At 43.2% G+C, this 22,188-nt stretch overlaps 1 protein-coding gene across 7 annotated transcripts in view; it reads right to left on the bottom strand.

Annotated features, from left to right (window-relative positions):
- The window catches only part of HIPK2 (homeodomain interacting protein kinase 2), a 217,419-nt gene that overhangs the window by 25,432 nt on the left and 169,799 nt on the right, over positions 1-22,188 (bottom strand). For 4 of the 7 annotated variants that reach the window (XM_035254603.3, XM_035254604.3, XM_054237646.2 and 1 more), the window contains 3 exons: positions 16,002-16,144; positions 12,383-12,562; positions 8,260-8,541 (listed from right to left, as the gene is read on the bottom strand). In XM_035254603.3, the coding sequence (XP_035110494.2) occupies positions 8,260-8,541; positions 12,383-12,562; positions 16,002-16,144 (605 nt within the window). The remainder of the gene's footprint in view (positions 1-8,259; positions 8,542-12,382; positions 12,563-16,001; positions 16,145-22,188) is intronic. The other 3 variants (XM_078343639.1, XM_078343636.1, XM_078343637.1) reach the window with 1 other exon arrangement.

Genomic DNA, 22,188 nt, shown 5'->3' with positions numbered 1-22,188 from the left:
TACTCGGGAGGCTGAGGCAGGAGAATCTCTTGAACCCGGGAGGCAGAGGTTGTAGTGAGCTGAGGTCACACCACTGCATTCCAGCCTGAGTGACAGAGTGAGACTGTCTCAAAAAAAAAAAGAAAAAATTTAAAAATCTTGGGTTGCTGATGCATGCCTATAATCCTAGCTTCTTGGGAGGCTGAAGTAGGAGAACTGTTTGAACTTGGGAAGTGAGGTTGTAGTGAGCTGAGATTGCACCACTGTACTCTAGCCTGGGAATCTCTCTAGAGCGAGACTCCATCTCAAAAACAAACAAACAAACAAAAAAAGATTGCTGTCCACCAATAACAAAAAAGAATATCTAGAAATATTTTATAAATATAAATGAAACAAAAAAAGAATTAGGAAGTGGGACTCCAGGAGTAGGTCTCTGAGCTAGGAGGGAGGGAGGAGGGATCTGAGGGCAGAGAGACATGGGAGGCTGAGGATGAAAAGGGAGCACAGGAGGGAAGGAGAGCTGCCTCAGGATGACAAGGGCAGTGAAACCTGCAGCTGTCTTCTGGGATGAGTGGGGAGAGTAGAGGGAAACAACCCCCCTGCTGCAGTCTCTTGTGTAATAAGGGAACTCCTCGCACCCTGCACTGTTTTGAAGTGCTCCGAGGGCCAGGGGAAGAGCTGGGAACCAAGACTGTGTGCAGCTGCTGGTTCCCATGGGGAGGAGAGATGGCGCTGCCCTGCCCTTCATTCTCAGCCTCAGGCATGGCTACTCCTGGTCATCTAGTGAAATGCAGACATGTGCCGTGGCAGGTGCCACATTCTGTGGATGGAAGACCCCATGTGAGGATGGAAGCTGACTCCCAAATGTGTCCTGGGAGCTGGCACTGCAGTCCTAACTCTGCTGTCCCTTTGCTGCTGTGGCTCCGGGCAGGGGCCTGGATAACCTGTAATATCCATCCAGCTCCAACCTGCTCTGAACTTCATTGAGAGAGATTACGCATGGCATTAAGGGAGCCATTGTGAGGATCTCTGAAAGATTCCTAGAGACATTTTGAAATAGGAATGGTCTAGCCCTAAACTGGAGAGGAAAGTGATCCTTTTAGTAGATGTATGTTACCTAGAGACCCAGATCTGGCCAGTTCTTGCTGATCGTATCTTCCTTAGGATCTGAGTAGTTTAGAAAATGAGCAATTTTTTTTTTTAAAAAAAACAAAGACAAAGAGACGTACACACTAATTTTGGCAAAACTGTACTCTGCCCTTGAGTAAAATTCAAATTGGGCATATTTGGAGCTCTTTACTCCAATTTGGAAATTGTGGAGAAGCTTCAGCTCAATATGAGTAAGAATTTTCTAACAACTGGAACTATCTCAAGGCACAATAGCCACCTAATGAGTCACTGGGCTTCTTCTCACTGAAGAATGGCTTTCTGGTGTGAGTCTTGTGAGAGCTGACGGCTTGGCCTGGATGACCTGTGAGAAGTAAGGGCCACCTCCTGCATAGAAACCCAACAGGTAGGGAGCCTTCCACCAGAGACTGAAGAATCTGCACATCAGTGTCTAAGTATCTACAAGGAGTGTGGGATAAAAACTCTCTCAACTCTTCCCAGGTCCCATCCCTTTGTTGTAGCTGGGGAGCCCCTGGCTTAATGAGCAAATATGTTCGGCACAGCTTGATGCTGATTTGCCTGCCTTTTTGGATTTGTAAGTGACAGGGTTGCAGAAGGTGAATTCATTTGCTAGCTGTTCATCTCTTCCATTGTTAGACAGCTCTGCGCTCTACCTGAACACACTATGCAGATTAGAGAACTAATGGGACACTGTTAAATGAGTCACTTGAGAAATGAACACACATTTGAAGTGACTACTGCAGATTCTTTAGGCTCGTATGTATTGATACTACCGGGATTCATTCCATGATTGTGTCTAATTATTATTGACAGCTCATCAATCCCATTATGAGTTGGTTAATGCAAGTAGAAGAGAGACAGTGGTGATAGAAGCCAGAATGAGAAATATTTGCTGAAATGGCCTTGATAGAATGTCACTTCTGAATAAAGAGCAAAGCTGTCAGAGTTCACAATTGCACTGTGTTGTCATGGCAATAGATCATTTTCATCATTTAAAAATGATGAAAATAAATAAGGAGCTAAAAAGTAAAGAAATCCCGAAAGGAGAAAACACTGCCAGAGGATCAGCTATAACCCGTGACCCCTTCCCTGTAGGGTCTTATCTGGAATGTATCTCTAATTTCTATGTGCTAATCTGAGTCAATTTCATCCTTTAAGACCAGGGTCAAAACTCATCATCTCCTCCAATAACTTCATTCACTATTCTGATTTCACAGTCAATGCTGTATGTTCTATTACTATGATGCTGATAATATTAAGTACATTTATTGGATCTAAAGCACTTTATATGTGTTATCTCCTTTAATCATCACGGCGAGATGATGTGGTAAAGCATATGACTACTGGCTGGGCACAGGGGCTCACGCCTGTTAATTCCAGGGTGCCTCCAGACCAGCGCGCTCCTTCCTGATAGCTGCTGACTTAGCGTCATTACAGAGAAAAAAAATATTCATTTTAATATGGCACATACATTCCATTCAAATTGTTATTATTTTTAGAGACAAGGTCTCCCTCTGTCATCCACACTGCCGTGTTCTGCTGTGAGCACAGCTCACTGCAGCCTGGAACTCCTGGGTGGAAGCAATCCTCCCACCTCTGCTTTCAGAGTAGCTGGGACTACAGGCAGGTACCACTGTGCCTGGAGAATTAAAAAAATTTTTTTTTGTAGAGACAGGGTCTTGCTACGTTGGCCAGGCTGGTTTCAAACTCCTGGCCTCACAGGATCCTCCCACCTTGGCCTCTTAAAGTGCTGGGATTCCAGGTATGAGCCACCATGCCTGGGGCCTCCTTTCAAAATGCACCCTTAAGCCACTCCTCTCAGCTCACTCGAGTGTCTTAAATGGAGTCCTGTAAAGAGGGTGTGGTGAAGTCAGCTGAACAGAAGGTCCATCATCTCTTGAGATGAGTCACACGACTGAAATATCTTTCAACTGGGGGTGTGTTGTACTCAAAACGGAGAGACACCAAAGTTCCTTCAAATGGCACTGTGTCTGGGTTCCTTTGTCCCTTCACTCAAGCCTGATTCCCATGTCCCCACGAGCACAGCAGGAGGTTGGCTGTGAGTTGCTTCTCAACCAATGGCAGGATGGAGCAAGCTACCTGGTGATAGGTAGCAATGGAGGCTCATCCCACTTTGGGTTTTTTGCCCATGCAGTAATAAATGAGTGTGTGTGTTTTTTGCTCCCTCTGTTAAGTGGATGCTAATTTTTCAGGCCAATATAATTTGAGCAGCAGTTCATCAGTTTTCTAACCTTGCTTTATCTGTAATAATTTCTCTAGACTTTCAACTTTGTTTAAAGAAGGAAAACATTTTGGGTCAATTTTTTAAATATATAAATGTGTTAAGAGTGACCCAAGTAACTGTTTTTATATCTAAAATACTGAGTGATATTTATGAATTGATTTTCTTCAAGTTTTCATTTCTGGTGCCATTGGCTGAAACAGTGGCTGCTTACACATGCACAGTGAATAACAGCCTGCAGGTGGGCCCTGATGACCTGAGCAAAACAACCCACCTACCAGAATATCCAGGTAACTGAATGAGTAAATACATGAATGAATAATGGAGAGGACAAAATCATTTCTAGCTGATCAGTTGACATGGACCTCTTTGGTTTACATGCTTAAAAAATTACCCTTGGCCAGGCATGGCGGTTCAGAACCGGTAATCCCAGCACTTTCAGAGGTCAAGGCAGGAGAACTGCTTGAGCCCAGGAGTTCAAGACCAGCCTAGGCAACATAGTGAGACACTGTCTCTAGTTCTTACAAAAATACAAAAAATTACCCTCATGATTACAGGTCATATGTTACAGCCTTTACCCGATTAAAAGCACAAGGTAAGGTTAGCAGGAGGGTCTGGATCATGAGACATGTACCTATAAACTGTCCAAGAGGGTCCAGGAGAGAAAAGACGGCTTGTTCAGTATGTGCAGACAATTAAATGCTTTTCTAATCAAAATCATCTATAAATATTTAAAAGACAAGTTCTACTACTTAATCTTGGGGGACCCAGAACGGTATCTGTTTGTTTCATCTTTTGGCCAATTTTCTAGCCATGACCAGAGTCCCCTAGTCTAACACTGATTCACTGAAAAGGAGTCCCCCGGCTCTTCCTGGGCTTTCCTACTTTTAAAAGAGCTGACTCCACCCTTCTCAGTGCCACGGCTCCGGCACCCTGCCAAATGCCCAGTACCAAGTGGGGGCCCAGTGGACAATTCTCTAGACTCCCTATAGCCCTGGCATGGTGCCCTGCACACAGTGGGTGCTACTATGGCAGAGTGGTAGTCACAGGAGGGAGCAAGATGGAATTTGTATTCATTGAGTGAATTAAGTCAGTTATTTTTGCCAGTAATTCAGTTTGCCAGTTCTTCAATAGCATGGTACTTGAGTCCCAATTCTGCTATTTAGAACCTATTGGAATCAATTTGGGTGAGCCAGCTACCTTTCCTGAGCCTCGTTTCTTCATCTATCAAATGGGAAAGAAATATCAGCCTTGCATGCCCCATCAAATGATGGAGGAGCCAGTGCGGGCGAAGCACCGGGTGGATGCTTGCTATGATTCCCCCGTCTTTAGCTCAGCGTCTCCCAGCATCTGCCTCCAACACGCTCTGGAGTTCTGACGAGTGGAGCTGCTGGCCTGCCATCTGCTGTGCAACTAACAGTGCCACATATTTGGGGTCAGGAATGATGATTTTGCCTTGGCTTTCTTTTAAAAATTCTAGGCAATATCACTGGGCCTAGAGGTTTAGTAACACCCTCAATCAGGTCCAAAAGCGCCTTTGGTCATGGAGGCACTGCCATCCCTCTGAAGGTCATCGACTGCCTGACTCTGGCTGCCAAGCTGAGGCTGAGCCGTATTAGGGGAATTAACCAGCACTGCAGGCAAAGTTACAGGACTGCCATTGGGGAAAGTAGCAAATAAGAAATGAGGCTGGGAACACAGAAAGTGGGAATCAACATACCCGCAGCACGGGAGAAATCAGGCTCGGGAACAAGGATGATCAGCGTGCGGGAGGGAAGATCTCCATTGTTCTAGCTGGGACACAGAAGGGCTGGGAAGCTCTACAGCTGGAGAGGGACCAGGTGACCCCTCCATGTGGCTGCACTTGGGGGTGCATCCTTGTTTTCCCAGGACTGATGCTTCCCCTTGAGCCCCTCAGTATCTTCTGAGAAAGCTGACCACCCCCCTCTAAGAGGAGATCCCTCCACAACCCCCTTTCCACCTGGAAGCCCCTTCTGGATGAGCTCCTGCACAGAGCTCTTGATCCTGTTCCCTGGCCTCAGAGGCCCCGCCCCATCCATCGCCTCACCTGGATTTGCGACCCCACCTCCTTTACTGGGTGTACTTTCCCAGACCTTTGGCCTCAAAAACCCTCCTCCCCTGCTATTCCCTTAAGCTATTTTCCCTTTGAGTCCCCATGGTACTTTGCTCGTTTTTATGGGACTGATACCCTGTTTTGTGTTATAATGATTTGTATGTGTTTCGTCTTGCTTATTACCCTGCAAACCTCATGAGGACACAGACTGTCTACCTTATTTACGTCACACTTGCAGTTCCCAGCATAATATCTTACACTAGTGGGGCCAATAAATACTTGCTGTGTTAAATTTTATGATAATTCTGACTTCTAAGAACAAGTAATCGTATTTCCCCACATTTTTTTTTCTCATTCCAAAATGTAGTCACAATAATGTGATCACAATTACACAGTGGTTTCTCTATAAATAAAACAGCTACTGGTTTCTGTTTTATCCTACTCAGACTCAAATACACTTTCCTACCTTCTTGGGTATGACGACATTTTCTAAGGCAATAGCATTGGATCTCTCTAGAAAACATTATTCTGGGAGCTCCCAGTCACAACTGTGGACAGCTGAAGCCTTTTGGATGACTCGCTGGCCTCAGTCTGCAGCTTCCCCATTCAGCCTGATGTGTCCGGCACATTTTTGCAACCCTGACAGACTGGTGGTCCCTGCCACTCTTCACTGCAGGATGCTGTGGGACTCAGTGGCTACTGCTACTGTCTGTGGCTGCCCCTCACCTGTGCACCTGCCTCCTCCCAGCTTTGAGTTGTACCCATGAAGGTCCTCACCTGTTGCTCAGCTTCTTGGTTCTGTCCTTTCCTTCTGGGGGCTTTAGGGGCTGCCACAGAGGCAGGGACATGCTCTGCCTTTGCATTCCGCTCTCAGGCCTGTCAGCTGTCTGATTGGTGGGGAGATGGCTCTCTCATCCTCCTTCTCAGACACGCTATTCAATTCTCTCCTGGGCACAGACGTTGAGAGTCTGTGTCAACTCAGATCTCATACGCCAGGAATGAGATTCCAATCTAGTTCACTGTCAGATTTTAAATTGCTTTTGCTTTTTTCCATTCATGGCAAAGGGCTGGGAAAGGCTGCTGGGCCCTTCTGATGACCAAGGCTACCCACATGCGGGTGGCTGCTCCAGGCTGTCCCTTTTGTGAAGAGACCGCTGAGCCCACATGAGGACGGAACCCACAGTATTCCTGGGTGGGGCGGGGCATGGGGAGAATGGACCATCGACTCAACTTGGGGCTGTCATCAAAACATGGACTGAGGCCAGTTCTGGACTAGGCAGATGGGGAGTAAGGCAGTACTGGGCTGCAAATGTATGCAGTGCTACGGCTGGACCTTTGATCCGTGTCCCCTCTGGCACCAGGCACAATGCTGCAACCACAAGTGCTCCACTATGCTTTTCTCTGAAATATAGTGACAGCCTATACCATTCAATGGGAAGAGGACACTTGAATGAGACTTGTACTGACCCTCCCTGAAACAAACTAAAACCATGGGACTTCATTATAAAGAGGGAGGGAATGTCCCATGCAGGAATAGTTGTAATGAGAACATTTTAATCAGTCTACCTATATATTTTGTAATGATTTCAGATGTGAGAATGTATTATCTAATCAAAGGATTTGTGATCACTAATTAGTTACATTGTATCCAATCAGAAATTAATAATTCTAGCCTAATTGTGAATTAGGCTTCACATCCAGCTGCGGGATGTGTGCTGATTGGCAGCGCTGGGCTTGGGAGGGGCAGGCCTCCCTTCCTTGGCCCTCGGTACCAATGTGAAAGAGTCAGCAGGGTGGGGTCCTGAGATGACTCTGGGCTCTATAAGGCCGCAGGGACATTAGGGGTGCAGAGAGCCAGGAGGCCAACTGTTCTAGAGGGGTTGCTCAGAACCTGAGCTGAGCGGCTCAAACAAAAACCACATTTTGCTGAAGTCTGGCTGGGCAGTGCAGAGAAAGAGCCCTGGCGCCAGGGTTAAGAGTTTTGTAAATATAATAAAGATTTCTTCCCTCTCCCCAGGAAGCACATAAAGAGTAAAATGAATTAGTATTACATTGGGACAAACAGTAATGCTCTCTGGGTGAAGAGCCAACTGGCAGTTTTGAAAGATTGGGTTAATCAGACACAGGGAAATTTCTGATTAATTGGACAATTACTTCGTATTCTGAGTGAGCCAAGGCAATGTTAGAGAAATATCCTGACCAACTGGGGATAAATTCACTAGCTTGAGGCAGAGATTTTTAAACTTACAGAGGATGAAATACACTGGCATTGTGTGCCCGATTTTTATGATCTCAAGTTCCCCAAATGTATAGGGCCTATGATAATAATAATAATAATTTATTTTTTTGAGGTGGAGTCTTGCTGCATGCAGTGGCACGATCTTGGCTCACTGCAACCTCCGTCTCCTGGGTTCAAGCAGTTCTCTTGCCTCAGCCTCCCAAGTAGCTGGGACTACAGGTGTGCACCACCATGCCCAGTGAATTTTTTTGTATTTTCAGTAGAGACAGGGTTTCACCATGTTGGCCAGTAAGTCTCAATCTCTTGACCTTGTGATCCACCCACCTCAGCCTCCCAAAGTGCTGGGATTACAGGCATGAGCCACTGCACCCGGCTCCTATAATTAGTTTTTAAGACTGAAGTGATTCAACATTATTTTGGTTTTAAACAATTATGGAAAACCTGTTTGACATTCCCTTGAAATAACCTTCGGACCATAGGAGATGGCAAAACCCAAAGAAGAGGGGTCAGAAGAGAGGGCTTCCTATGTCTGATGATGGAAGACGGTCAGATACACACACAATGCAAACCCTCCTGGCTAAGGTGGCATTGCCTCACCTGGTGGGGGCGTGTTTCTGTTCCTCCTCCTCGTCCGTGTCACTGCTGATGGTGATGACGCTGACGGTGGGGCTGGGTGTATCGGGAATGACAATTGTCTGCCGCTGCCGCTCCCGGTTGGTGCTGGAGGCCACGTCGCCCCACCCACAGGTGACTGAGGTGCTGCAGGCCGGGCTACTGTGCACCATGGCACAGCGGGGAGGTGTGTTCTCCTTGACACGCTTGGATCGCTGTGGGGAGCTGATGGCCTGCGAGGAGGACACTTCACAGGTGGAGACATTTCTGTAATGAGAAAACCACACTCACACACACAGGAAGCTCAGGCCCACAGCTCCTTCGAAGGAGCCCAATCTCTAAAAAACAGCGGCTGGCCAATGAGTCTCCATCCATGACTGGAAAAGGGACCATTCAGTGAGCCGCTACACAGCCCTTCTCTGGGCTCTGGTCTGGATCTATGTGCCTGCTTCCAGCAGGACAAAGGGAGCAGCCAGGGTTTTTGGAGCAGGGAGGGGGCTCTAGTGCCCCAGGCTCTACATGTCTTGCAGGAGCAGATGTCATACCAGGATTCCAGCTGTGTTTGCCCCAACACGCCCCCTCGCCTTCAGGGTCAAGGCCCTACTTCTGAGCTCTGTCTTGTGTCATCCCTTCAAAGGTACTTAAGTCTTGATTTGGGGGTAGGGGAAGAACTGGTGCTTGCCACATCAAAGCTTTGGTTTCTTACTAATGATTATTCTACTGAAACATTTGTTCCTTAAGAGTTTCAGGATCTAAAGGACCTAACCTTGGTGACCAATGGTTCAGTTTTCCTTCTTTCCTTCTCTGGAAAAAGAACACAAACATCGAAGTATTTGTGTGCATATAATTGCTAAAATCCTTAAAAATGATTTTTCTGGATTTTGCTTCATGGAGCCTCATGGGAGGCTCGGTAGTTTGAATTGTAATACAGAATTGGGAAAAGTGCAAGAGGAAAAAGCACTCTTAAAAAGAGACCTTTTAATCTTAATTTTGATCAACTTGAAATTCCTTACTAAATTAGCCAATGTGATTTTTGGTAACTTTAGGAGAAAAGTACCTTTCCCCTTCTCCATTAAATCCTCACTGACTCTAGTTCAGGTTCAGTATCTCTTATCTCAAATGATGGGTACCCGAAGTGTTTCGGATTTTTTTTTCCAGATTTTGGAATATCTGCATGTATATAATGAGACAGATAATCTTGGGGATGAAACTCAAGTCAAAACACGAAATTCTTTGGTTTCATATATACCTTATACACACAGCCCAAGGTAATTTATACATTATTTTAAAATAATTTTGTCCATGAAATAAAGTTTTGACTGAGACCACATGTCAGGTGCGGAACTTTCCACTTATGGCATCACGCCAATGCTCAAAAAGTTCCAAATTGGGGACCATTTTGGATGTGTGGATTACGGATGCTCAACCTGTAATATCTATGCGGTGAGAGACTAATGCCAGTGTGTACTGAAACTCAGACTTTTATGTCTTTGGAGATTCTAGCACCTTCTAGCTAAAGGGATGGCAGTAAAATGAAAATAATTCAATAAAGGTGGATTTATTTTTCTATCTAGCTAGTGCCAGATACACTGCTCGCTCCTTCCCAGGGACTGAAAATCTGTTTTGCTGGTAAGATTGTACCATTGTTTGTACTTACGATAAACCTATGTATTTGTTATTGCTAATATATTACAATTTTAAGATTATGTTTTTCACTACCAACGGTTTTAATATCTCCACTTGGCGTTGTTAAGGAAAAGTACACCTGACCACATCACCAACAAGGGAGAGACTTCTGGTCTTTCAGACTGTTGCGCTGAAGACATTGGTCTTAAAAATAAGCAAATACATAACTTTAACTATAATTATATAGATCTTGAAGTGTACTGGCAGTGAGCCTGCATGAGGCCAGCTGGATGGTGAGTTGACAAAAAGGAGGGGCTTGCTAAACAGGTTGGGAGGCTGAGGGTTCTTACTGCCTCTACTCAGCCAAGGTGAACCACAAAGATTCTAAACTCCATCCTGGGACAGGCTAGTGCTCTATGTGACCTCGTTGGGCATGACAGCCCATGAGAATTGAGACAGTGGACAGTCTAATAATGACATGGGTGAGGTGTCACAAGGCTGCCAAACAAAAGCATTCTGGAAAGCTGCCAGCGATCTAAGTTAAATTTCCCTGAGTTGTCAGAAACACCCAAATAAGGAATCTGGAAGGATGACAACTTCAGCCCTTGGATCAATGTTTGAACGAGAATGAAAAGAAGAAGGCCTAGTTTCTGGTATCTGGTTACATGAGGAGGCAGAAAACCAAAATGCACTAGACATTTTGTATACCAGACTTCTCTTGATTAACTTATTGAAATAAGCAATTAAGCACCTCCAAGTCGTGGCATTAGGAAAAGATGCAGGAGCAATCCTGCAGTCACAAGATCTCTCTCTCTCTCTCTTTGGGTTGGAAATCTCTATGTTTTTAAAACGTCAGGTTATTAAGGTATAACTGACATATAGTACAATGTCTCCCTTTGAAGTGTTTGATGAGTTTTGACAAATGCAGTCATAACCCTCCACTACAATCCAGGCTTACAGGTTGTTCCCGCAGGCTTCCTCACAGTCAGTCTCCTCCTCTCCAGTGCTCTAATCGGACCTCTGTCTCTATGTTTTGCCTTTTCCAAATAGCCATATACATGGAATCGTACAGCATGCAACCTTTTGTTGACTTTGATTTTTTTAAAGTGTTCCCTGAGATGAGAATGGATTTAAAGGGAATGGGAAAGATTCGTGTTCTGCTGGTTAGTCTGGGATTAAACAAGCTATTGCTTATATTTAAGCAAGGTGCTAACTCAGTTAAACTTCTGATCTTAGATACAAAGAAAGCACATTTCTTTGGTATTTTAAAAACATTTTAAACAATTTTTAACATTTTAAAATAATTATTATGGTAAATGGTTTCCAAAATGAAACTTCAGGTGAGGCTGAGTGTTCTCTGGACAAGGAGAAAGTGACAAAGATCATTTGCTTCACCAAACTTTAGTCAGGCTTGTGAACCTTTTCCTAGGTCTAGCTGTGCATTCTGCTGCACAATCTAGAGCCTTCTCCTAGGTCTAGCTGTGCATTCTGCTGCACAATCTAGAGCCTTCTCCTAGGTCTAGCTGTGCATTCTGCTGTACAATCTAGAGCCTTCTCCTATGTCTAGCTGTGCATTCTGCTGTACAATCTAGAGCCTTCTCCTAGGTCTAGCTGTGCATTCTGCTGCACAATCTAGAGCCTTCTCCTAGGTCTAGCTGTGCATTCTGCTGTACAATCTAGAGCCTTCTCCTAGGTCTAGCTGTGCATTCTGCTGTACAATCTAGAGCCTTCTCCTAGGTCTAGCTGTGCATTCTGCTGTACAATCTAGCAGGCAAAAAACCCTGCTAAGTCAGTTTAGCAAGAACCCACCATCCTGGATATCTGATGACCCTTGATAACTGATTAGGTTCCTCATCCTCCTGGCCCCATCACTGATCACCTGGCCCTATCACTAGCAAGAATCCTGTCAGGTCAGTTTAGGCAGAATCTCCTTTACTCCTAATGCTTCCTCTTAGCAACTTCCCATCCACTGACACCCCCAGCCTCCCCTTGGCTATAAATTATCACTTGCCCAGGCTGTACGGAGTTGAGTCCAATCTCTCTTGCTCACTGCAAAATTCTGTTTCATCCATCCCTATACTATTGCCACGAGCTTAAAACAAGTCTTCCTTACTATGGTTTAAGAAGTATTAGTGACTATATTTTTTGTAATTAACAAAAGGGACTGAAGCTCTCACGGCATTGAATATGCAGTGATTCTAGGCACCTACCCCTAGGGTGCCGGCAGCACTGCTTCTAAGCTGAGGCAAGAGGCAGGGCTAGCAAGTGCACAGAGCCTAGAGTGAGTGCTTCCTGCAAACCCCAGGCCAGTCCATGTGGTATGGGGTGTTTTGCTGGCCACTGCAGGAAGAGGAGTGCCTCCTGTCCCACGCAACTGTCCCATGTTCAGAGTGGTGCTGAAACTCCCTAATCCTAAACTGCATTTCTTCAGCACTCACACCTTCTAGAATTTCTCTTCCCTACGGTGGCTCTCACCACCTACCTCACAGATGACTGGTGCTGCTTACTCTTCCGGGAGGAGGTGGTGCTGGTTGGCTGCTGCCGCATCACGTGGGCCACACCCACGTTTAAGGGCTGGGCTGCTGGAAGGGTCACATGACCGGTCAATAGCGCAGGCTGCTGCATGATGGGATTGTAATGGCTTCCGTGAGCATGCGTGTTCCTGAAAGGGAGCCGAAACAGCAAGGTGCCTTAGAGGTGTTCTAAAAGCAGAGCTCCTCTGTAAGAGCAAGCTTCCTCCCCAATTAAACGCTGACTGCACTTGGTTATCTCACTAGCTGGGTGGCTGCTGAGGGGATGAGCCTGGCTAGGTGTGCTCATCAGGTGGGTTTCCTGGGTGCGGAAAAATTGAAGCCCGGTCCTTAAGGAGCAGGAGAAACACATCTGACTGTGAGTGAGAAAGAGGACTTTCAAGCAGGAAGAATGCTAAGTGTGCCAGCTCTGAGTTTTTAAGTTCTAGGGATGAAAGATAAATATTTCCTCCAACTTTTAAAGTCCCCGAGTGCCTAGGGGATTATGCTGGACAATATTCTAAGTGGCTCATGCCTGTAATCCCAGCACTCTGGGAGGCTGAGGCGGGCGGATAGCTTGAGCTCAGGAGTTTGAGACCAGTCTGGGCAACATAGCAAAACCCCATTTCTACCAGAAATACAAAAAATTAGCCGGGTGTGGTGGTGTGCTCCTATGGGCCCAGCTACTTGAGAGGCTAAGGTGGGAGGGAGACGGAGGTTGCAGTGAGCCGAGATCATGCCACTGCACTCTAGCCTGTGCGACAGAGCGAGACCGTGTCTCAAGTAAAAAAAGTTTCACCTTAATTTTATTAAAAAAAAGAAGTTTTAAATGAAGTAAAAGGGGAATTTACAAAGTGTCTTCAATGGGTTATTTTATTCCACTCTGTGATGTAGGCAGGATGTCTAAGCAATACCATTTTATCAATAAAGAAATTGTACTTTATGTGAAAAACAAACTTTGAAGGCTGGGAACCATATGTTTCTAGTGTGAGGAAGTGTTAATGTTCTTTTGAATTCCCTCAGTGGCTAGAACAATGCTTAGACATGTAGCAGCTGATCAATTAATTATACGCTTGCTGAATGAACAATTAGATTAACTGAAGGTTGACTAGACAAGTATAAAGTTGGTATTAAATCAAAATTAATAACAGTCATGATAGAAATACTGGCAGCCCTCATCCTAAAAATGGGTTATGTTTGAAAATTCTTATCATCTGGGTTGTATGACGCTCCAAGCCTTTTTTTCCCACAGAAATGTTAAAGGTGGTGACTGACTCAGAGATTTGCCCGTAAGAACCCATTTAACACAATAAAATTCAAAGCTAAAGGAGAGTTCTTTTGAATTTTAAAACATTGCTAGATCCTATTGTTGCAACATGGGGAAAAGGATGAATAGAAAAAAAAAGTAGATGAACACATTTGTAGGGATTTTGATAGTGTCTTTTGGGTATTTACGTGGACTTTAAAAAGTGATATTATGGCTTTTTTTTTTTTTTTTTTGAGACAGAGTCTTGCTCTGTTGCCCAGGCTAGACTGCAGTAGCATGATCTCGGCTCACTGCAACCTCCGCCTCCTGGGTTCAAGTGATTCTCCTGCCTCGGCCTCCTGAGTAGCTGGGATTACAGGTGCACACTGCCATGCCCGGCTAATTTTTGTATTTTTAGTGGAGACAGGCTTTTGCCATGTTGGCCAGGCTGGTCTCGAACTCCTGACCTCAGGTGATCCTCCTGCCTTGGCTTCCCAAAGTGTTGGGATTAGAGACATGAGCCACTGTATCCAGCCAAGAAACTGATATTATGGCTTCTTTATTTTGTTGTAGCTCTTTCTCCTATAGACACGTGGCATTCTTTCTCCTTTGAGTCAAGCCCAGCACTGGTACTTCTCTTTATTAGCCACAATTATGGATATTCTTTGGCTCACACATGAAATGGAGAGAGACCAGGAAGAGAGTATGCTGCCTGTAGATGTCTTCTGTGGTCACTAGGTAAGAGATGTCAAAAAGAAAGGAAGGAGGGCGGAAGAATAAGAAAATATGTAGAAATTAGTGAGTGTATATCTATTTCTGAAATTAGATGAGCTATAAATGCTGAAAGACAAAGGGGGAAAAAAAAGGAACAAGTCATGTACGTGGTCTTCTAGGGGGAAAGGGGTGAGGGAAAAAAATCCCAGCTGGTCAGACAGCTTTCCACTTGGCTGCTCCTAATGAGCTGGAGGAGGAAAGGCGATCTTGCTGAGCATGGGCTGAAGTGATAGAGGGAAGGGAAGATGACAGATTTATTTAATGCCTGTCATGTACCAGGCACTGTGATGGTACATGTTAAATATAGGCCAAGCGCCTTGTATTTTATCTTAATTTAAACCTCCCAACAATCCTACGAAGTAGGCATTACTATCCCACTTTATTGAAGAAGAAACTGAGGTGCATAAAGGTTAACTGTCCCCAGGTCATGCAGAGTTGGGACTGAACTCAGCACTGCCTGGTCTGGAAAAACTGCTTCCAGTGAATGGGGGTGGCATGAGGGTATTGCCAGTGGGAAGTGAGTGGGACCCTGGGGAAGGGCCCAGGTACTCTGTACTGGGCGGAAAATTAAGTGGAGGAATGGAGGAAGCTGCAGTAGGGGACTGACTGGGGGCTTGTATCACTGCCTTTCTACTTTTCCCTGAGAGATATTAATTTATAATAACCTTGTAGGTCAGAATAAGAACTGTGGGAGGCTCACTGGGTGATATGGAGACTGTCAGGGGGTTGAGGGGAATTACTTGCCCTGATATTCGTGCAGAATGAGAGACAGCCCAGAAGGGCCATGAAGAGTTGGGGACAACTTGGAGGGTTGCCATCTGACTGTGCACTGATGGAGGGGGCCATTATGTTGGTGTTGGGGGGAGGGACAAGGACACATAGCTGTAAAATAACAGAGGAGTGCATCTGTTGGGAAGTCATGAGTTGGGAGGGTGGGGCTCTGAGAGCAGATGCCGGGGGTATGGTGTGCTGGCAGGCAGTCGGGTGGATTCCTCTGGGGTGTGTGGGAAGTGGACTCTGATAATAAGAGATGACTATTAACTGAAGAGGCCCACTCAGCAAACAGGCCAGGGTTTACCCTTCCAAATAAACCCCATTCTATTGAGCCTTCCCATGGGAGGTCGGATAGATTCCAGAGTACCCCCGTCTCAAACATCTTCAGAACACTTTCTAGAATTGCTTGGGGCTTTGGGGACCCTCTTCTGCATTCTTTCACTGGTGACAGACTTTGTTTTCTGAAAGTGGAATTTGATTTGGAGAAACTACCAAACATCATCCAGAACCCAGTCTGGTGAATTGCACTGATGATTAAATGACATAACTGAATTTGGGGTGGCAATGACAACTGAGTGTAAGTTGATGAGGCAGCTTTTCTTGTACCCTGGTCTATTATTTAAAAATTGCTTCTTTTTACATTGCACTCATAGTCCACAAGTATTTTTTAAAGCTTTAAAAACCTCTCTACAAAACAGAGAATTCAAGTACAGGCCAGCCTGGCAGCGCTGAGTTGACAGTGGCCACGTTTCCCATCCCAGACACATTCACTCACCCCAGAGGGGTTTCCTACTTACCTCCAGTCCGCCAACTGCTGGGTGCCGGCCATCGTCTCTGGAATCACGGTGGCGTGCTGCACTGACGTGTGGGTGGCCACTCCAGTCAGCTGCTGCCATGCTGGGGGAAGCAGGATCTGCTGGGTCCCACTTGGCCAAGCCTGCTGTAGAACAGAGGACATGTGCAATGACCATGTTTGCTAACCATATAATTCATTTGCATGAATCTGGCACTTATTCTGTGCCTGGGGTTGCGCGAGACCTTCTTATGGGTGTGAGAGTGGGAGGCTGGTCTCTGGCCTCAAAAACTAAAGTAAGGGGAGATAAAAAAATGAACATATATGAACTAAGTATAAGATAATTAAGTACAGGGACACAGTTGTATGGAAGGGATTCATTCATGTTGAAGAGTGATTTCTTTATAAGTTTGCTCTAATGAGGGATGTTTGAAGTTTCTGAAAGTTCATTTAATTAATTGTTTTGCCTCACAACTATGAACAGGGGATTAGGGTAGTTGAGTTGGGCTAGATGAGGATGACTGCTTGCCCTCAAGGAGCTTTCTGCCTAGTATCCTTTATTTAACATTTTACCTTTGGTTTATCAATCAGATTCTAGGTTCCAGTGTTATCTTTGGAATCAAAGTTTACACAATTCGAAGATCACTGAATATCTGGAACCTACATCTGAGAGCAAGAAAGTATGAAGTAAAATTCTTAGCTGTGACCATCGCTTAATCGAGATTACTTTGATTCCTCAAAGCAAAAATGAGAGATAGGTGGAAGTCACTGCTTGAATCTCATTTTTCTAAGAAATCTAAAATGAACTTTTGTGATTCCTCAATAGATTCACTGGTGTGTGTGTGTGTGTGTGTGTGTGTTGTTGTGTTTTAAGCTCTTTTTATCCATGATCACTCTCCTGCTTGTCTTTGGTCATTAAATGATTCAGACTGAATGCCACTGCCTAAAGTTGGACACTTAAAGGATAGCCGCTAGAGGAAAACACCTTTTGGACAGCTCAGGTATTGAACAGTTTGCTCTCTTAGCCCTCTTTTTATCAGAGTGGATGTGCCTGACATTGGGTAATTTATCCAGTGCCATGCTTCACAAACTGTATATGTGCTCAAGGTGTTTTATATGTACAAATAAGCACTTCTGAAAATGGATTACAGATTTGAGTCATGGTTTAAAAAAGATTGATGCTTATAAAAATGATATAATCACATTTGAGAGCTGAGTGGACCGGTTTACCTGTTCCATTATCTCATGTTGCACATAAGGCCCAGTGAGATCGCTTATGTTTTTGATGCTGTTTGTTTGCTTTTGATGTAGGCAGAAAGCTCAGGGACCACAGATCATACCATGAGTGCTTAATATCTGTTGATAAAATGAAAGAAGCAGCTCCACCAGGGCTAGTAACAACAGTTAATTGTATTTCAGGTTTACTTAATTCATAGAAAGCAGAAAAATAATTTAATTGATTAAAACAGTTACAAATTCCAAATATTAAATGAGTAACAATTTCATTTTCAGTAAGGTTTCTAATGACTTAGTCAATTGGAACTCATTTCAGATCTCATGAAAAACATTAGTTTTAACTAATGTCATTAAAAAAAAATCTTGATATCAAGCTAAGGTTATCATTTTTTTCTATTTCCCTGAAGCGGATATTAACATTTTACCTCAAGAGATGGGGTATTTCACTGATATGCTTGACTCATTTGCGACAATACTTTGTCAGACCTTTTTGTAATTTATTACTACTCCCAAGAATGGAGTGAACATTTTTTAATGCATATTCTTTGCCAAGCACAGAGTCATAAATGGGTTTCTGACTACTACTTCTTTTTTTTTCTGACTTCTTAACACCAGTTCTATGAGGTAGGGACTCTTATTTTCTTCCATTTCTCAGATGAATAAATTGAGACACAGAGGTTAAATATTAATAAATTGCCCAGAAATATGGTAAATTAAACATACACATTTATTGCCTTCTCTATGTTCCACTAAAATGATAGTAAAGGCATAAAAATATGCAGACTCACAAGGGCAAAGAAAGTAGGAGAGAGGCAATAGCCATTAATAAAATTTTAGAAGCTGAAAACCTGATAGATAATTACTAGATGAATTAACAGACTGAAGGAATCTAAGGTCAAGTCTTCATTTCCACTTAGTTCCCAGATCCTTGGTGTACATGCTTATACCACCCCTCACCCCAACAAAGCAGGAGCCTAGAGGATTCTCTCTAGGGAAAATGACTAGTTCAAGAGAAAAGAACTGCAGATATGACATTTAAGGATCAGGAGATCTGCCAATGAAAATGCTGGACTTGCTTCTTTTCAGCCTATAGAGAAGCCCACATTCAATAGTCTCTCCTCTATCCCCCAGATTTCCAATTAGTATTTTAGTGCTTCAGTCTTAAATAGGAATGAATAGCTAATGAACACTACACAGTAAAGGAAGCTTCTGACCTGAAAGAGAATAAAATAAGCAAACGAAAGAAAGAACAAACAAAAGCAGTGTGGGAATCAGAAGAAAATTTTCTAAAATCTATAGTTGATGCCTTTGCAGAGTTAAAAAATATATCCATGAAACAAGATCATATAAAGAATCAATATATTCAGAGAACACACTCTTTTTTTGGTGGGGAGGGGGCACAGAACAAACTCTTGGAAACAAGAACTATGACAACAGAAATTAAAAAGAAGATTTTTACAAAGTTTAAGAAATCTCTTAGTAGTAATGACAGAGAATATACAGGAAACAGAGGAAAAAAGATAAGAAAATTAGAAGATCAATTTAGAAGTACCAATACCCAATTAATAAGAATTCTGCAAAGGAGGAACAGAGAAAATGGAGGGAAATCAATTATCAAAGGAAATAAAACCCCCAGATTAAAAGGGCAAATAGGGTGTTCAGGACAATGTAAGAAAAAAGACCCATAAGAAGGCATGTAGTCATGAAAAGTGAGTCCACTGTGGATGAGGAGAAAGTCTTAAAAGCTTTCAGAGAGAGAAAACATAGCATACTGAGATCAGTATGCTCAAATGCATCAACACATTAAACATAGAAAGCTTTTATAGCTCTGGAAGGGTTTGGGACTGTATAATGAGATATACAGAAAACAAACCCAGTGGAAAAAAATGAGGCAATCATTAACTCCAGGAAAAACAAAAAGTTGTGTAAGAAAGAAAACATAATCACAGTATATTATAAGGCTCAACTGAGAATAATGTTATATAATATCAATAATTATGTACATATTACAAAGGAGTTGAATCAAAATTAAATGGGAGGAATAGGAGAAAGGAAGAGTGAGTGAGAGGAGGGACAGGAGAGAAACTGTGTGTGTGTTATGGGGATGGCAGCAGGCTAGAAAGCTAAATCTTCAACTTCCATAATATGAAGTCAATGGATAATACCTAAAATGGAAAAAAAATTAATAAAAAGCAGTCTAACGATGTTATTTAGAAACAAAGAGTTAAAGAACAGATTAAACAGTTACGTTAAAAATTATTGTTATGGGCAGGGCACAGTGGCTCACACCTGTAATCCCAGTACTTTAGAAGGCCAAGGCAGGCAGATCACTTGATGCCAGCAGTTCAAGACCAGCCTGGCCAACATGGTGAAATCTTGTCTCTACTAAAAATACAAAAAAATTAGCCAGGCATGGTAGTACATGCCTGTAATCCCAGCTACTTGGGAGGCTGAGGCATGAGAATTGCTTGAACCCAGGAGGCAGACGTTTCAGTGAGCTGAGATTGCACCACTGCACTCCAGCCTGGGTGTCACTGCAAGACTCTGTCTCAAAAAAAAAAAAAAAAAAAAAAATATATATATATATATATATACACACACACACACACACACACACACATACATACATATATGTATATATACAGTTATGTGGAGTAGACATTAAGGATGGGATAGAGCAAAGGATTATAATTTTCTTATATGTTTATGGTATTATTTAACTTAAAAAAATTATGTACATCTGGCAGGGCGTAGTGGCTCATGCTTGTAATCTTAGCACTTTGGGAGGCCAAGGCAGGTGGATCACGAGTTTGAGACCAGCCTGACCAACATGATGAAACCCCATCTCTACTAAAAAATACAAAAGTTAGCCAGGCGTGGTGGCACATGCCTGTAATCCCAGCTACTTGGGAGGCTGAAGCAGGAGAATTGCTTGAACCCGGGAGGCAGAGGTTGCCGTGAGCCGAGATTGCACTACTGCAACTCCAGCCTGGGCAACAGAGCAAGACTCTATCTCAAAAAAAAAAAAAAAAAAAAAAGATACATGTATTACTTTGAAAAGGAATTAAATTTAAATTTCAAAAATAACTTCTCCAAAGCCAAACAGCCAGTACGTGGTGAGGCAGGCAGCTGAATGTGGGCAATCTAATCCCAGTGCCTATGCTTTCAGCCAACATACTACCTCTCCTTGTGTTAATAATACGCAAAAATAATGTCCCTTATTGAGGATCAGCCCTTGGTGGTAACTGCATAAAGGTGGCACGAATGAGTCTTCCTTATTCTCTAACAATATCAGGTGCGAGTCAAGAAAGAAGCACACAGCAGGACAACAGCTGGAAAGACCGGTTGCTAAAAACGTTTTCAGAGGAACTTTTGAGTGACAAACATTAAAGTTTTGTATTTTGGACATTTTAAAGGGTTCAAGTCAACAGTTTGCTTTTAGGGAAACATTTAAAGATTCAGTTGGTCAAATATGAGCCCAAGAAATAAAATAAATAAGTAAAAAATAAAGAGGTGAAGGTGATATGATTTGATTGGCTAGAAGAATGCAAAACACTTCTTTATGGAAGGGTGCAGTCTACAGTGATCTGGCATTTCTGAATTTCTTCTCTAGCCCTACTAGTCAAGGAGATTTTAGATCCTGCCATTTGACAAGAGAGATAAATTCAATACTGTCGCAATCAAGAACCGTGCTTCCCATCTCTCCACCATTACCTACTCATTCATAATTTCTGTTGGTGGCCAAGATGCGAGCTGTAGGGGCTTGGGAGGATGGAGATGACAACTCCTTTTAGGCAGTACCAAAAAAGCTTTTGTTGTAAGGTGATCCATAAAGATCACTCCCATATCACTGACACAAGAAGTATGGTTACCATTTCCACCTGCCATCACACATCCTCTGGGTGCCCCAGAGAGGCTTGTTTCCCTGAAAGTTTTATGTGATGCTGCTGGGAGATGGGGAGGAAAAGGGCAAAGAAAATGAAATTAACATGAGGAGTGGATTCAAAGATTCCACGTCTAAATGTTCACAGGTAAAATCTTTTAAAAGATTTTCAATATTTAGAGAAAAAGAATAATGTCAACTTTTTGAATACATTTAAGTCAAATAATAGTATTTGGAATGCCTCTGCCTGGTGCCTAGAAATTTAACCATAGAGAAACGAAGGCTTCAGTTTAAATGCTTAATTATTGCTTTTTTATAGCCACTGTAAGACTTTTATAAATTAACTTATTTTCGTCCTTTGAAGGGAACATTTATTTATTTATTTTTATTAAATTTTTTTTTAATTTTTATTGCATTTTAGGTTTTGGGGTACATGTGCAGAACATGCAAGATAGTTGCATAGGTACACACGTGGCAGCGTGTTTTGCTGCCTTCCTCCCCTTCACCCACATTTGGCATTTCTCCCCATGCTATCCCTCCCCAGCTCCCCCCGCAAGCCATCCCTCCCCTGTTCCCCCCAATAGACCCCAGTGTGTAGTGCTTTGAAGGGAACATTTAAAAACATCTAGGAGAGAGCCCATCTCAACAGGCTAACGTGTTGGCATAGATTAAGTGACAAGCAGAGAGGAAAATAAAAAGCAACTGACAAAAAGACACAACACGGTACTGGATAGGGCAGGATTTCTTTCACTTAACATATCTTAGAAATCTCTGCATGTCAAGATACACAGGTCTCCCATGTCCTTTTAATGGCTACGTGGTGTTCCATTTTACATGTACATAAACTTATTTAACCAATCCCCTGCTGATGAACATTCAAGTTTCTTCCAACAATCCCTGTTATAAATACAGTAGCAATTAAAATCCTTACACATATATGTTTTTGTTCACTTTCCTAATTACAGCTTTAGGTAAAATCTACTTGGAGATTTACAGCACTCTAGAGACCCTCTTTCAAGTAAGCAAAAGGTAAAGCTCTCCCTTGCTATGATTAAAGGACTGAAACAAATTC

Source organism: Callithrix jacchus, chromosome 11 (genome assembly GCF_049354715.1).
Source record: "Callithrix jacchus isolate 240 chromosome 11, calJac240_pri, whole genome shotgun sequence".
NCBI classification, from domain to species: Eukaryota; Metazoa; Chordata; class Mammalia; order Primates; family Cebidae; genus Callithrix; species Callithrix jacchus.
The sequence above is the reverse complement of the archived record's forward strand: the minus strand, read 5'-3'. Positions and strand labels throughout refer to the sequence as shown.